General features: G+C 41.3%; 2 protein-coding genes across 2 annotated transcripts in view; both read right to left on the reverse strand.

The window, feature by feature from the left end:
* Window positions 1–11,746, reverse strand: part of LOC122798278 (fibrocystin-L-like) — a 399,773-nt gene extending 388,027 nt beyond the window's left edge. Inside the window, exons 1-2 of the mRNA XM_044067090.1 lie at window positions 11,694–11,746; window positions 10,826–10,947 (exon numbers count right to left, since the gene is read on the reverse strand). Of these exons, the coding sequence (XP_043923025.1) occupies window positions 10,826–10,828 (3 nt within the window). The 5' untranslated portion in view covers window positions 10,829–10,947; window positions 11,694–11,746. The remainder of the gene's footprint in view (window positions 1–10,825; window positions 10,948–11,693) is intronic.
* The window catches only part of LOC122797719 (fibrocystin-L-like), a 184,003-nt gene that overhangs the window by 7,047 nt on the left and 160,288 nt on the right, over window positions 1–16,668 (reverse strand). The gene's annotated exons all lie outside the window — the stretch shown is intronic.

The following is a 16,668-nucleotide window of genomic DNA, read 5'->3' on the forward strand; positions in this document are numbered from 1 at the left end:
TCAAGTACCAGACTACTGACATGTTGTCGGTCTGAATTGCAATAATCCCTAGAGGGAGAGGGTCCTGAAAGTACTGCAATGCCAGAAGTACCGCTCTCAACTCTAGAGCATTGATGTGCAGATGTGATTCTTGATCTGTCCATATGCCTTGGGCAGTCTTTCCCTGAAAATGCCCCCCCCCCAATCAGGGAAACGTCCATGGTCACAGTGGCTACTGGGGGGGGGGTAAAGGGTCTTCTGATTGTGACATGAAGAGACGTCAACCACCACCGAAGGTCTCTCCTGCAAGAATCCGTGATAAGAATCGTGGTGCATCGGTAGTTTCTGGTAAGATCACTGAGCGAAGAGGAGCCATTGAAGAATTTGCATATGCATCCTTGAGAGTGGTATAGCCAGGATTGCTGCTGCCATCAAACCTAGTACCTTCAATACCTCCACTGCTGTAGCTTTGTTCTTTGACACCAGTGAGCTGACATTTTGGTGGAGAAGAGAGACTCTTTCGATAGGGAGACGTAGAGTGGTAGTTGAGGTGTCTAACTCTGCTCCTATAAAAACAGTATGCTGCGATGGTGATAAGGCAGACTTTTTGTAGTTGATTGTAATGCCTAATTGATGGCAGAGTGTCAGAGTGTACTGTGTTGCCTGAGCCAATTGATGCCTTGTGGTAGCGGTGAGGAGCCAATCGGCTAGGTATGGAAACACCTGGAATTCTAGACTTCTCAGGTGAGCCGTGACCACTGCCATGCATTTGGTGAACACTCTGGGGGCTGTAGTGAGACAAAAGGGCAGGGCTCAAAACTGGTACTGATTGGCTCCCAGCCAGAAGTGCAGATGATCTCTGTAGTGTCCATTCATCTTTATGTGATAGTACGCATCCTTGAGATCTATAGGGCACATCCAATCGCCTTTCCCTAAGAAGGGAAGAATGGACTGAAGCGTGACCATTCGGAACTTCTCTTTCTTTATGAACTGATTGAGTCTGCTGAGGTCCAAGATAGGTCTCCAGTCCCCTGTTTTCTTTGGTACCAAAAAGAATCTTGAGTAAGTTCTGAATCCGACTTGGTCTGCTGGGACTGGTTGGATGACTCTTTTTTCTAGCAATCTGCGGACCTCTACGATTGCTTGTTCCCTGAGATTGGGTGGAACATCTGGGATTCTCTTTATAGGAATGGGAGGGGAAAAGAACGGTATGAAATATCCTCTGGAAATGATGCTTTGTACCCACGTATCCAATGTTATGTTTAGTCTGGCTTCTGGGTAAAAGACAAGCGACCCCCGACTGCCTCCAGCGCCGTACAGTTGGGCCCACTTTCAGGGGCACTGGTAGGACTGACCTGAGAACTGACCCCTGTCACCCTGTTGTTGCAGACCCCCTCTGCCACGGGGATGGCGTCTTCCATTATACCCCCTCCTCTGCGTCTAGAGGGGGTTTCTCCACGTGTGTCCTGAAAGGCTGCCTGGGCTTTTTGGAACCACATTTTCCCTCCCCCTAGGGCCCTTGGGGTAGGGCTGAGTAGGGGTCGAAAAATGGACTCCAACGGCAGATAAAGTCTTGCCTTCCTGCTCACACCTGGTTAAAGTTTCCTTTACTTTGGGCCCAAACAGTGATGAGCCATCAAATGGGGTATTAATAAAGGAAGACTTAAAGGGTTCCGCAAAGGAACAGAGACGCATCCAGGCTTGTCTTCGAAGAGCAATGCCCGAACTAGCGGCTCTACTTGAACCATCATCAGGTTCTGATGACTGTGGAACCGATGACCCTCCTTCTGAAATCTTAGCCTTTTTTGAGACCTTATCTGAAGACTTGGATTTTGAGGATTTGGAGGACGTACTAGTACCCTCATGGCTACTCAACTTCAGAAAAAGATTGCTGTAGCAATCCCCTGTCTATAAGTTTCCTCCTTCTCTCCAAGAGGACTCTTGAAGAAAAGGAGTGGCAAATGCTGCAGGTGTCTTGGAGGTGTTTAGCACCCAGACAGTAGATACATTGAATGTGTCCGTCAGTGACGGACATTTTCTGCCCACAGTCTGGGCATTTTTTGAATCCCGATTTTGGATGGGATTTCTCCTTAGCATCCGACATCTTTAAAAGAAAAGTACAGTTTTGTACCTACCATAAATGTAGATGTCCAATAGGCATGCATCTGCAGTCCTTACAAATGGGTTGTCCTGTCGTCAGGCAGCCCTTCGGTCGGCCGGATTCCAAAGTCTGGGTCTGGCCTCGGCTGGGGTCGCACTTCACCCAACGTCACAGCTGCAGTTCTTCGGGTATAAAGGCATCAGCCGACGCCATTTTCCTCAGTGTTTCTTGCCCCAGATGCCAGGTGCCCTCTAGGAAGGCTAAATTTGGATAAATGCAAATGGTTCCAAATAGTAGAGAGCAAACAAAAAATAAGCATGTATGTACATATATACAAACAAATACACCATAATAGATTCCCCCAGCCAGCTACAAGATGGGCAAATACCCTAGGAGTACCACAGAGGGAAGGAGGGTGGGTAATCCTGACTGCAGATGCATGCCTATCGGACATCTACATTTATGGTAGGTACAAAACTGTACTATGTCCTTCAAGGATGCATCTGCAGTCCTTACAAATGGGTAGAATACCATAGCCAAACTGGGGGAGGAGGAGAAATAAGATTATGGTGTAGTTAAGATCCCTTGCAAAACAGCAGTGGCAAAACCTGCTCGGGATCTGGAGTATAAAGGTAAATTATAATGCTTGGCAAATGTATGCACGGAGCTCCAAGTAGCAGCCTCTAAAATAATGTCTTTGGTAGCCACTCCTCATAGAAAAGCTGTGGTAGTGGCTGTAGCCCTTGTAGAGTGAGGCCTGATGTTTTCTGGAGTTTTCTTCCCATGGTAGGAGTAACAAAATCTAATGCAATTTCCTATCCACTTAGAGATTGTCTGTTTTGAAATTGCTTTTCCTTCCATTCCTGTTGCATATGCTACCAGTAGCTGGTCAGTTTTTCTATTGCTCTTGGTCCTGTCCAGGTAGTAGTGTAATTGTCTATGTACATCCAAGGTATGCAAAAGTCTTTCTCCCCTGTTCTGTGGGTTGGGGAAGAATGTAGGTAGGTGGATAGCTTGATTTAAAGATACCCTGGAGACCACCTTTGGCATAAAAGTAGGATTTGTTCTCATGGACACTCTATCTTGATGGAAGATCAGGAAGGGCTGTACTGCCATTAATGCCTGTAGCTCAGATACCCTTCTTGCTGAAGTGATTGCAAGCAGGAAGGCAGTTTTCCATGATAAGTATTGTAATTCTGCTGTTGTTGCTGGTTCGAAAGGAGGGAGTGTCAACTTTTCTAGCACAAAGTTCAAGTCCCATGCTGGCAATGGTGGCTTCCTAGGTGGTTTTACATTTTTAATTCCTCTCAGAAACTGCCTGAGCAGAGGATGTGAGAAGACCGGAGGATCCAAGTTGTATTCTGCTGAAATAGCTGATGCATGAATCTTAATGGAAGAATAGGACAGGCCGTTGTGGAAGAGCTCTGCCAAGTATTCCAGGATGTTGGCTATGTTTACCAGTGACACATTTTCTCCTTTTGCAGTACTCCAAATGTGATATCTTTTCCATTTTGCTGAATAATTTTTTTCTTGTTGAGGGTCTGCGAGCCTCCAAGATAATGTCTTTAACCCTTTGGGATAAATTTGGGTTATTTGGTGTTATGCAATGTTCCAGGCAGTCAGCTGCAGTGTTTTCAGGTTTGGATGCAGGGTGTTGTAGTTGTTCTGTGTTAACAGTAAGGGAACTAGGGGTAGAGGCCATATTTGTTCCCAAGACATGCTCCTCAGTAATGGGTACCAATGTTGCCTTGGCCAGTCCGGAGCTATCAGGATGATCCTTGGACGGTCCTCTTTGATCTTCAATAGCACCTTGTGCATCAAAGGAAGTGGTGGGAATGCATATGCTGTCAGGTCCACTTTCCAAGCAATTGGGTGGTACGTCCTTGTGCAGAATTTCTTCAGTTGGTGATTGCGTGGGGATGCAAATAAGTATTTCTGGTAGTCCCCATTTTCTTGTAATGGTTTTGAAGATGTCCGGATGCAGCATCCATTCGTGGGCATCCGTGGTAGTTCTGCTTAGTATGTCTGCCAGAATGTTTTCTTTTCCTGGCACAAAAATTGCTTGTAACTGAATGTTGAAGCTCAGGGCCACATTCCAGAGGTCCATTGCCATCCGGCATAGAGGGTACGAATGTGTGCCTCCCTGTTTGTTGATGTACCACATAACTGTGGTGTTGTCTGTCCTTATCAACAGTTGACCTTGTCGAAGAAGTGGTCTGAATGTCTGAATTGCCAGTTTTACTGCCAGCATTTCCTTTTGATTTATGTGTAGGTGCAGTTGGTCTTGAGTCCATAAGCCTTGTATGCACTTGTCCAGCATGTGCGCCCCCCAACCGAGGTCTGAGGCGTCCGTTGTGATGGTCTGGCTTGGTTGAGTGCTGTGGAAGGGCAGTCCTTTGTTTGATTGACAGGCCTGAGCCCACCATTGGAATTCTTGCTTCAGGCATGGGATTATTGGAATTTGGGTTTCTAGGCTGTACTTGTGCTGAGACCATAAATTCCTTAGGTACCACTGTAACTTTCTCATATGCAGTCTGGCATGTGGAACCAATATTATGCAGGATGCCATGAAACCCAAGGCTTGCAGGACTTTTCTTGCTGTTAGCTGGTTCTTCTTTGTTAATGCCAAGAAGTAGAGGTAGTTGCTCCTGTTTTTCTACTGTTAGGAATGCCATTTGTTTTGATGTGTCCAGTTCTGCACCCAAAAAGGTTATCCTTTGGGATGGTATCAGCCTTGACTTTTTTATATTGACTGTGTATCCCAGAGCTTGCAGTAGATAAATGACCCTTTTCAAGTCTTCTGCTAGCTTGTTTTTGTTGTCCGCTTGCAACAGGCAGTTGTCCAGGTAAGGGTAGATTTGGATTCCCTGAAGCCTGCAATGAGCAATTACTGATGCCAGGCATTTCGTAAACACTCTGGGCACAGTAGATAAGCCAAAGGGCAATGCTGAGAATTGATAATGCTCTGATCCTGCAAGAAATCTGAGGTATCTTCTGCAATTTGGTCGTATGGGGACGTGCAGGTATGCCTCCTTGAGATCTAGAGTTACCAGCCAAGACTCCTTGCCCAACATGGGAAGAAGTTGCTGTAGGGTCAGCATTTTGAATTTTGGGACAATGAGGTATGTGTTTAAAGCGGACAGATCGAGAATAGGTCTCCATTGGTTTTCTTTTCTTGGTACCAGGAAGAGCCTGGAGTAAAATCCTTGTCCTTGCTCCATAGATGGTACCTTTTCTACAGCTCTCATCCTTAGTAAGTGAGTTATTTGTTTTAGAGCTTCTGCCTTTTGATTTGGAGGAAGGTTTGGCATTCCTCTCTTCTTTGGTAGAGTATGGAAGTGAAACCTGTAACGTTGGTCTATTGTCTGCAAAATCCACTTGTCTCCTGTGATGTAATGCCAGTTTACTGAAAATAAGGCTAGTTTCCCGCCTAAGGGTGCTTCTAGTTGTTCCCTGGTAGGCGGTGCCAGAGCCAAGTCACTGTGATTGTCCTGTAGTAGTGGTGGCGGCTGTATCTGTGGCTGTACCTCACTGGTTGTTAGCCTGCCACTGACGTCCCCTGTAGGCACCTCTGGATTGACCTCTGCCTCTTGAGCGCCTATTCCTGCCTCTCTGAGCTCTGGAGGTGTCTGGAAAGGACCAACTTTTGGAGGGCCAATTCCTGCTAAACCTCGGAGGTTGGACCTGTAAGAAATCTTTCACTGTCTGGACAGATTTTGCCTTCTCTTCCATCTTCTTCAGCACCTGTTGTGCAGGAGAGCCAAACAAATTGATCTTGTCCATGGGAGCATCTAGTAGCTTTGATTTGACATGGTCTGGTAAGGCCTGCTCTTTTAACCATGCATGTCTTCTGATCACTGTGCCAGTCATGGCTGATCTAAAGGAAGCCTCCAGTGCATCATAGCCGCATTTTACGGAATAATTACTGACCTGCTGAATGTTATGTACCATTTCCTGAACAGATTTTTTGTCTAATGGTTCATCTGAGGACAGCTGTTTAGTTAATTGGTCTAACATAAATTCTTGATACTGGATCATGTGGAATTGACAGTTCAAGGCCCTAGCTGAAAGAGTAGCAGAAGTGTAAACTTTTTTACCCCATCTCTCTAAGGCCCTGGATTCCCTTTCAGAGGAGGGGGGTTGGCAGAGGTAGCTGCTACAGCCTTAGGTCCCTGGGAGATAGTTTTGGGATCTGCAAAGGGAGCCTTATACAAATGATAATGTGTGTCCGGGACCCTGTAGTACCTATCGGGCTTAGCAGGGGCCGGAGGAAGTGAATCAGGAGCAGTACAAGCATCATTAAATGCATCATCCACAACAGTCAGAACTGGAGGGATGGCTAAAGGCCTATGCTGTGGTAAATGCAGAAAGGTTCTAAGCCTTTTTCTAGAGTCTGAAAAATCCTGGCCCTGCCACTGAAATTGTTCCCTCATAGCATGCAAGGTTTCCCCAAAGGAAAATTCCTCAGGCGGAGAGGCAGAAGGAATGGACTCTTCAGCATCAGAGTCTTCATAAGGGGAGAAAGGACCCTCTGGAGGGTTTGAATTATCTGAATCATCAGAGGAGTCATCTGTAGAAACTGGCTCAGGGGGCTCTGCTCTAGGCCTCTTCTCTGGAGGTGGGTGAGAAGCCCTGTCTGGGTGAGGTTGGGATCCCCGGATCAAAGAAATGAGATCCTCTGCTAGACTAAGCATTTGGGAACTAGAGCTAGGCATGTGAGAGGGGGTCTTAGCAGGCACAGTTTTGGTAGATTTAGCTGCTTTAGCCCTGGCAAAGGCCTTAATCGACATGGTTGCAGGTGGCCTAGCAGCTCCACGTGCAGGGGTTGAAATATCCAAGGGGATAGTATCAGATAAATCCTGGGAACTTGCAAGAGCAGGTGGGATTTCAGTAGCCGATTCCACCAGGTTGGATGAGGCCTCGGTAGGAGGTAAGCTTTTGGCTGAAGGAAGAACCGCGAGCTCAGTTTCAGCCGAAACCGAGACACTCGCGGTTGGCTTAACTGCGGTTTCGGCCAAAACCGTGGACCGCGAGTGTCGGTCCTTTTCCTTGCGCTTTTTAGATATTTGCGTAGTTGGAGGATCCGACGGCATAATGTAAGCAAAAGCGGAGCCGAAAAACTCCTCAGCAAATTCCGACCGACGTCTAAGCGTCCGTCGGTTAAAAGAAGCACAGGCTAGACAAGCTGCTACGTCGTGGTCTGGGCCTAAACAAGGTAAGCAGTAAGAGTGGAAATCTTTATGAGGTATTTGTTTCCCACAAGTTAAACAGTTATTCACTTTTTCTGACATCGGCTGAGGCAAGAAAGAGTCCCCAACGGGGTACTTAGCTTTTTAGAAGTCTTCGGTAGTAGTAGAAGTATTCGGTAGTGATAATCTCTGATTCTGACCGACCGGCACTTGCGAACAGCTTCTGCTTCGGGCGCCACGCGGCAAGAAAGACTGAGGAAAATGGCGTCGGCTGATGCCTTTATACCCGAAGAACTGCAGATGTGACGTCGGGTGAAGTGCGACCCCAGCCGAGGCCAGACCCAGACTTTGGAATCCGGCCGACTGAAGGGCTGCCTGATGACAGGACAACCCATTTGTAAGGACTGCAGATGCATCCTTGAAGGACATCAACAGTAAACTGCAAAAATTAGTAAAGTCCTTAGTGACTGAAAGATCCACAAGCAACTAAGCCCAATTCGGGCACTATCTATAACAGTATTATATAGATACAATATAGGGCTAAGAAGCCCACATAAAAAGCCTTACTATTATAAAGATTAATAGTAGAAGAAAAAAGGGCTAAAGGCCCACACAACAAAGAAGCCAACAAGGCCCTAACTTTTAAACTATTTATAAGTATTTAACTATAGAGTAAATATAAAAAGACTTAATACTAACACACACTATATTTTTTAAACAAAAAAAAAAACTTTTTATAGACTTGCTGTTAATTTTTCCCAGAAAATGGTCCGAGCTAGCTGGATCACCGAGATCTCTCTTGCCGCAGCAAACTTGATCTGAAGTAATTCCAGCAGTGCATTGTGGGATAAGGGGCTTGGTCTCGAGCTACTGGCAAACCTTGAGCTTTGCTATCGGGCGTGTCGGAGCCAAAGATCGGCTCCGAACCCATCAGTGAGAATAAATGGCGAGATTTAACAACTTCACACCATATATTATACACAGACCTATATATATTTACACACACACACACACACACACACACACACACACACACACACACACACACACACATATACATATATATCTGTAGAAATTTGGGATTCCTTCATTTGGCTGAGTTATCACCTACTCAGTTATCAGTTCATTTAAAAATTTAAAGCTGTAAAAGTGAAATCAGAGAATGTGGGGATAACCATTATACACTCTTGGAATTAGTATATTTATAGATGCAGGGAGGTGGAGGCTGTGGGGGTTAGGGGGTTTGCTCTCCTGCAAAAATACTATTTTTTATTTGTAGTTACTGAAATGTATATTGATGAACATTTCACTAACCATAAGTCATACACTCCTCTCTCTCTCTCTCTCTCTATGTATATATGTATATATATAGAGAGAGAGATACATATATGTTATCAAACACTGACTGACACAATATTTCACTCCCGTATGACTGAATACACAAAGATCAACTGCTGCCATATTTCAAGCTCCACTTCTCCTAAGTATGGTTGTAAATGTATGGCATCTAAAAATACACATGCAAATGTAAACAGCAAAAGAGAGAATTAGAGAAATTCCTACAGTGACATGGGATATACTTCTCACAAAAATAACAGTAAGAAAAAATTATAAACGCATGCATTTAGGTGGGGGGTGCACCATACCTTCTTAGTTTTACATATATATATATATAAATATTTGTATATATGCATTAACTCTACAGCCCCACAACCACAACTACATGGAAAAATCCCTCACCTCCATATATTCAACCTTAATGTGTCAACCATCTACATATTTTTTGCTTTGTTTGTTCTCTGATGAAGCTACAACATTTGTTAGTAGCGAAAATGCTGGTTCTTGTTCTTAATAAAATTTTGCGTTAAGAAGACACGTTACTGCTGGACTTCCGTGGGTATTTTGGTCTCCTGTGCTCTGTTGTTTCATTAGTTTTCTTTGGATAACAGTTTGTGAGTATCTACATATGTTAATTATACTGGTATTTGACTAACTTTGGCATGATAGAAAACATCTAGTGCAAGAATTAATAGCTAGGAAATGTAGAGTGACAGTACACACATACATGTACACCCACACACACACACACACACACACACACACACACACACACACACACACACACACACAGCCTAAGGTCATAAGACCTACCCTATACACGCCGCCTTCCATCTACCTGTTAAATGCAATTTTTTTATTTGTTAATCAGGTAACTCAGATGTCAACTACCAGAGGTGACCAAGAAGGAATGCCTGTTTAAGGAATCAAACCAAGGACTTTTGAAGGAAGCATGTTAGCAGCCGATAACCTTAAAGCTTTGAGGTAAACTTTCCAAATCTATTCAGCAGTATAAAAATGAAGATAATAAGCAGCAAAATGCAGCAGCTAAGATAGCCCTAAAATAGATACTTGAGTATTAATGCATTAATCATTTGAGGGAAGTGTCTGTTTTCAAAGGTGAACTGGAATCTTCAGTCACAAGTTATGCAAGTGAAAACTGTAGAAAATATACCCCAGGTTCATCATAAGATGTAGGTTATTTGCAGCTTATCAGTTTAACCAGTAACCTATTATGCCAACTATGTTATAATAAACACAATGCATTCCCTCACCCTACACAAAAAAATGAGGTGTTGACCAGCCAGTGTGTGAATAATGCTTGTGAGACTAGAGGTTACACACTACCAAGGTTATAAAAATGTAAACAGCAACTAAATAAGTGATAATTTAATGGGCAACAATGGAAGAAGTGGATACTACAAATATGAGTGAGAACTGGAGGTTGAAAGACAGTTGAGCAAAAGCTTCTCCACCGAAAGCTATGCAGATTAAAAACTATTTTGTAATGTTTTTGATTAATGTCTCAACAATAAGTTTCTTGAGAGGGCAAGCCCTCTAAATTCTCCACAGGATGGAGCTCTTCCCACTGTACTCCCAAACTTATTATAGCTATTGTGGTGCTATTGCACCTTGGGGAAATTCCAGGGTCCTAACTGCACTGACCCCATTTGATTCTGCCTGGTATACGCTATTGCAGATTTGGAAGTGACACAACTGTTTGATACAGAGGGTGTTACATGTCCTTGTTACTTGTAACCTACTAACTGTTTTCAAATTTAGACAGAGTGCGTTACATCACTAGATTGAAATTAACTATACCTTCTAGGCCTTGATTTGATTTTTACAGTCACTGCTTGCAGTATTTTGTGACTAACTACACATCACTTATCTAGACCATAACTCATAACACTGTGTAAACAGGCACTTCTATTTAGTAGGTTATATCTGGTTGAAAATACATAGAAAAATTTAAAACTCAAATTCTGGAACCAGGGACATCTTGCTATGTTTCTAAAAGTGAAGTGCAGTTTACAGTTTCAGACCAAAGCAGATCAAACACACAAGCTGCCTGCTTCTTAAGCCATTTTGACTTGGAACGCAGATATTACCAACTTCATTTTCATGGAGATGATCTACAGATTATAACATCATTATGCAGGGTTATTTAGGATTTTTACTTTTTCAGCTGGGCTTAAAAAAAACTTTTGAATATTACCATAATTGCAGCGTGCCAGAGAGGATTGAATGTCTCTAATCTTCCATTATATGTTCCAGGCCAGACTGCCAAAACCACCAGATTTCCACGTGCCCGATTCTCACTTCCTGATATAATGATGCCTGGACAAAATAAAAAGGGTAGATATAACAGGAGCTGCAAGATAGGGGAAAAGAAAAGTGACACAGATACAAGAATGGATGCCAGATCCCTGTTATCATATACTGCTACATACAGATTTTCAAACTCCTACTGTGTAGTAGTTAGACCTGTATTCATTTATGATTTCTATATCCATTTTCCTGTTTAGTGATCCTTGTGTGTAACAAGTTCTGCAGACATGCAGTAATATTAACATGAATCAGTGCTCTACGTATCTGCAGATGGCGGATTCCCTTCCACAAGGGAGTGTAGCTGTGGTCTGCAGTGTCATGTGCACCACCTATAACAGTAAGACGATGAAGACGAGGCATGCAGTGATGCAGCTTTTACTCATCTCCACCACTGCTTAATAGAGACACATGCAAGTGAGTACACACACACACACACACACACACACACACACACACGCCTTTGCACGCACCGCTGCACGCTGCACACACACACACACACACACACACACACACACACACACACACACACACACACACACACCCTCATTGCACAGAACACACTTCTTGCCTTCCTTTAACAGAAGCACCACCAGGAGCCCATACCTTTTCTTATTGCTGGGTCACTGGCATATCAGGTAGAGGGCTAAACACTACAACAGCGACCCATCTTACATAATCAGCTATAAAAATGTTGAAGTAAGAAGTAAACAATCAGTCACTTCTGAAAGAAACTGCAGCACAAAGAGGATAATTACCTTCACCAACAGTAAAGTATATGATGTTGTCATCAATGTCCAGTCCATTTGTGCCAAATGCCTATTGCTGGAGAAAAGCCATGATGGAAAGAGCAGCCTTGAACGTATGACTCATTCTGTGAAGTCTGAAAGTTTTAGTTACAAGTTATTTGTATTGTTTACTACTTACTGCTGGGTAGTTACAGATGCAATGAGCAGTATAGTGATACAGAATCTGCAAGCTTTGCACGTGTACAGCTTTATCTCTGCACCCTAATAAAAGAAGAACTGTGGTACTTCAATGATAATGGGATCGATCACTGCAGATTTCTTATGCAATAAGAACCAAATTAGCCTTAATTTTTGATGGAAAAGAGTCACAAAATAATCAAATAAGATTCACATTACTTACATCCAGATACTCGAGAACTGTATTAATCAACACTTATTACAGTGTGTCCACTCTGAAGCTTGCTAGAAGTTAGTGTACTTAGTTTTTACATCTTTGTTAAACATGGCATTTTAAAATAGTGACACAGGTAAACATACAGTGATAGAAAAGAGCACAAATTATAACACTTCTATTACTATTTTCATATACCATACATATATATTTTCTTCTGAACAATTTTTATCCACTCCAACATTACATAAATTGTTCAGTTCCTGCTTCCCTTAAATTTCACCCATCCTCTTGAACGTTATTGTGCATGCTTTGTTTCCATAAATTCCATTTATTCTTGGCAATTTACACATTTTCTAAAGATCCCACATCCAGTTTGTTTATCTCTTCTACAATATTCAGTTGGTTTAGATTTTAATTTCATTTTCCTAGTACTTGATTATTTGGCAGCCAATAGCGTAAAACTTAGTAAAGCCTTCTTATGTCCAGGCAATTCCAAGCCCAATTGAAAAGAGTCACTTTATTTGTTACAGTCATTTACTCTTCCAGCATTCTTAAAAAAGTACTCTGCAGAGAATTTTTTTAAAATCTGCCGAGTTACGTTCCCAAAAAAACATGTCCCCAGTTACCCCTTTCTTTCTCTTCATGCTGCCAGCATTTGTTATCTACCTGAGGAAAAATTCTCTGAAGGTACTAGGAGTGTAAAATACTTATGCAAACATCTTAAAACATCTGGACTTTGCTGCATACTTGAGAACTAAACAGATGTTCTCCCACTATTCCTTTGTAAACTGTCTTTCCAGTCTCTCTTTCCAATCTTTTCTAACCTCTTCTGATTGATTTTTATAGTTATCATGCAATATTTTATGTGTTCATCTAATTATTCCTTTTTTAACAACAGCTTCTGTTATATACTCAACTAAAAACTCAAAAAGATATGTTTTTTTTCAGTTAGCACTCCCCGATCTAGTTTTCTTCGCCTATACTCTATTATCCATCTCTGGTAGGGAAGGCAGTCTGTAACCTGCAAACCAAATATCTGCTTGGCCTCATCATTTCTTACGTTTCTCTTCTCTAGTTATTTGTTCAGCAAACCTTGGCTTCTTTGTTAATTTTCTCCAGTAAATTCCAGCCCTCTCTTGCCTATTTTCTGTACCCTTCTTGCAGTCATCCCTATTGGAAAAACTATATATCCCCATAACCATGTTAGCTTAGATTTTAGAATACTTATAGCTACATTATAAATGTAATATTCTGTATGGTTGGTATTATTCTCTTTAAGGTATTGCTTGCATGCAAACCCAACTCTCTCCTTATTTCTTGATCCACCCTCCTATTTTATCATCATTTCTTTCCAGTTTGATTTATAACTTTCTGCTTCAGTTATATATCTTAGCCTTAACTGCACAGTTCTAAAGTATCCCTTCAAATCAGGTAATCCTAAACCACCTTGTTCTATGGGAGAATTAGTCTATCACAATTATCTCTTGCTCTGTCCTCTCCCAAATAAATTCCTTCAACTCCTTATTCATTATCATCCACAACTTCTTCTCTAGTTGATAAAAATATGTCTGACTTGTGTATAAAACTAAAGGGATAAAAAAACATCTTTACTGCTTATACCTTACTATCCATATCCACAATCAAGGGCTTCCAGCTTCTCAGTTTTTGGATTATCTTTTGTTTTGTCTCATTCCACATACAGTAGTCATAAAAGAATCATTTTATACCATACTCCTAAATACTTCATTATATTATTCCCCCATAGATATGTGTATTGATGATGCAATTCGTATGTAGATACACAGTTTACCACTATAGCCTTTGTTTGGTCTTGTTTATTTTATATCTCAAAATGTTCCACAAAACCAAAATGTCCTTTTCTGGATCTATCCAGTACAAGATAATATCATCTGCAATAAAGATAGCCTTTCTTGATTACCATGCCACCTATATCCTTGAATTTGTGAGCCAATTTTCTTTGCTAATGATTCTAATTATAATGCAAATAGCAAAATGGATAAAAACACAGCTTGTCAGAATGAAACTCTTCCACTTAATGTTTGCCTCCAACACTTAATATATTGCTTTATTAACCCTATTATTTTATCAGGAAATGCAAATGCTGCCACTAACATACTCATAAAGTCCTAGCTGACTCTACGGAATTCTTTCTGTTGTGTTTTCACAGTGGCATATTCATACACTCTGCATCACTCTGGATCATTACTGTTCTGTTAATATTGTCAAATGTTTGCTTCTCCTCTGGCAACACCTCTGTCATTTTGCTGGGTAATATAGTCATAAATACTTTACCATGACTTAAAATTGAAATCGGTCCATATTAAGCTGGTTCTGAAGGGACTTTATGCTCTTCAGGTAACACTGCCACAACAACTTTCTTTCAAGATGCTGGTCATCACCCTTAAATTATTGTTGAACACAATCTTCCAGACATTTATCACTTTCTTATTTTCTAACTTGCAACTTTTCTCAGAAATATTATCTGTTCCTGGAGACATTCCTGTTGATTGATTATACAACTCTCTGATTTTCTCTCTCCCTTCCAATCTCAGTAAGTTTCAGTTTGTGCCTTTTCTTGGTTTCCCATTACCGGGTTTATCCAAATTTTCAAAGACTTTCCAAAATGTCTCTAAAACCTCTGTAGAATTCTGGTTATTTTTATTATCATAGGCTCACTATGTCTGGCAACAATTATTTCTACTTTCTGTTACCCAAATTGCTTTGCTGAGAGTTTCTGGAGTTGAAGTGCCAGTGTCTTATTTTGCTTCATTAACTTTATCTGACTATTTGCTGATTTGAAAGAATCACTGGATGTATTTCAATGCTTTCAATTAAATATTCATGCTATAGTGAAATATAATTTCTATCAAGTTTAGCCTTTTATTAAATCTTCTGAAATAATATATAAATTCTGTCTGAGTTCCTGCTACTAAATTCACATCTTCCATTGTAAATATTCTTATATATTTCTTCAGAGATCTACTCATTTTGTTATATTTTCCTTTCTAGGTTCCCCAGTACATCCTCACTATTGCAAATCAAGTTCCAATCTCTACGGACTACTAATATTCTTTTCTGAAAACGAGTTGTTTCTCCCAAAATTATCTTAAGCTCCATAACAACAGTTTTAGGGGGAATATAAATGCATGCAAGTGTAACCCTCATTCCCTGCCACTAATCCCCTTTACCTTAAAACCACCATTATTGTCTTTGCTTTCCTCTTCTATCACTATTGGAGCCCCTCTTACATTCAGTACTATTACTCCTCATTTCCTTTGTCCCTGATACCCTGCTGAATGTCAGTTCTTAAATCCTTTCTTTGCCAAATACAAATACTCATTTATATCATGTCTCTAGTAATATTACTCTTTGCACCCTGCAGTTCTTAATATAATTCAATACTTTTTTTGTCTATATCTGCAGTACCATTTACATTCCATATTAAAAATAGTAAGGCAGGCATTCTGATAAAAAAAATATTGCTGTCACATTATTTATAAGATAGTTTTTTTAGAATATGTTTCCAACTTGCAGCTTCCACATATACACTAATGCTTGGCAAGCAGATCTTGGATGCAGTTGCTACTTCTTGTTTTTGTTTGAACCCGTTACATTTTCAGACATTTTTCCATTAAAAACTCTCAAGAAACAAACAAAAAATATATTTCAACCCCAAATCTTTTAACTCAGCAAATATACAAACTATATGCAGTTTTGAAAGGGTAAGATACCCTCCATATAGGGATAGCTGTCCCAAACAGATAGCTACACCCATAGGCTCTACCATTCTAAACTTAAGTTATACCATGTTGGAAGCACATGCTAGAGCTAGCTTGTGTTCTCTCTTACACAGATACAGTTTCATAGGTAGGTACCAGGCTATCGGCTCAAGGGCCTAAGTAAGCCTAGAAAACAAGGTTCCCTGGCTTATGCCACCCAAGAAAGTTAATTTCCTGTGCCCCTGTCAAGCAGAGTCAAATAAGTTATCCCCGGGGTGTATTTCCTATTTCCCGTCCACTCATCAAGATTTTTCTTGAAGAGTGCTAATAAGAACTTTGCTTGACATAGATGGGTAGCTTGTTCCAGAGTATAGGAAGTCTCTGGGACAAGAATCTATCCCTCCAGCATGCCCTCTTTATTGTGGTGACAATGTTTAGGTCCCTAGAGCGTGTAGCTCGGAGGAATTGGGATTTCTTTAGGTGTACCATGTCCAACAGCTCTGGGTTTAATATAGCTTTATATGTTGGGTAGAGATCTCCTTGGAGTAGGCAATATGCTACAGAGTAAAGCTGGAGTTTTGAGATGTTCAGTGTAGGGCATCTGTTTGAGGCCAGTAATCCTCTTTGTGAGGTACATCTGTGGTATTTCCAGCTGCTGCAGATGTCTTGTGACATTGTATAATGGGTATAATGAGTGCAGTAGAGGGAACAATGACCTCTTTTTCCTGGATGAGAACCATTTTGTGTTGAGGTGTGCCACATAGAAGGACTTCCTGACTACTGGGGCGATGTGATTATCAAAGGATAGACTACTGTCCACCTGGGTCCCAAGGTCTCTTATCACATATTT

This window comes from Protopterus annectens, chromosome 3.part1 (assembly GCF_019279795.1).
Source record: "Protopterus annectens isolate FY-2018-M chromosome 3.part1, PAN1.0, whole genome shotgun sequence".
Taxonomy (NCBI): domain Eukaryota; kingdom Metazoa; phylum Chordata; order Ceratodontiformes; family Protopteridae; genus Protopterus; species Protopterus annectens.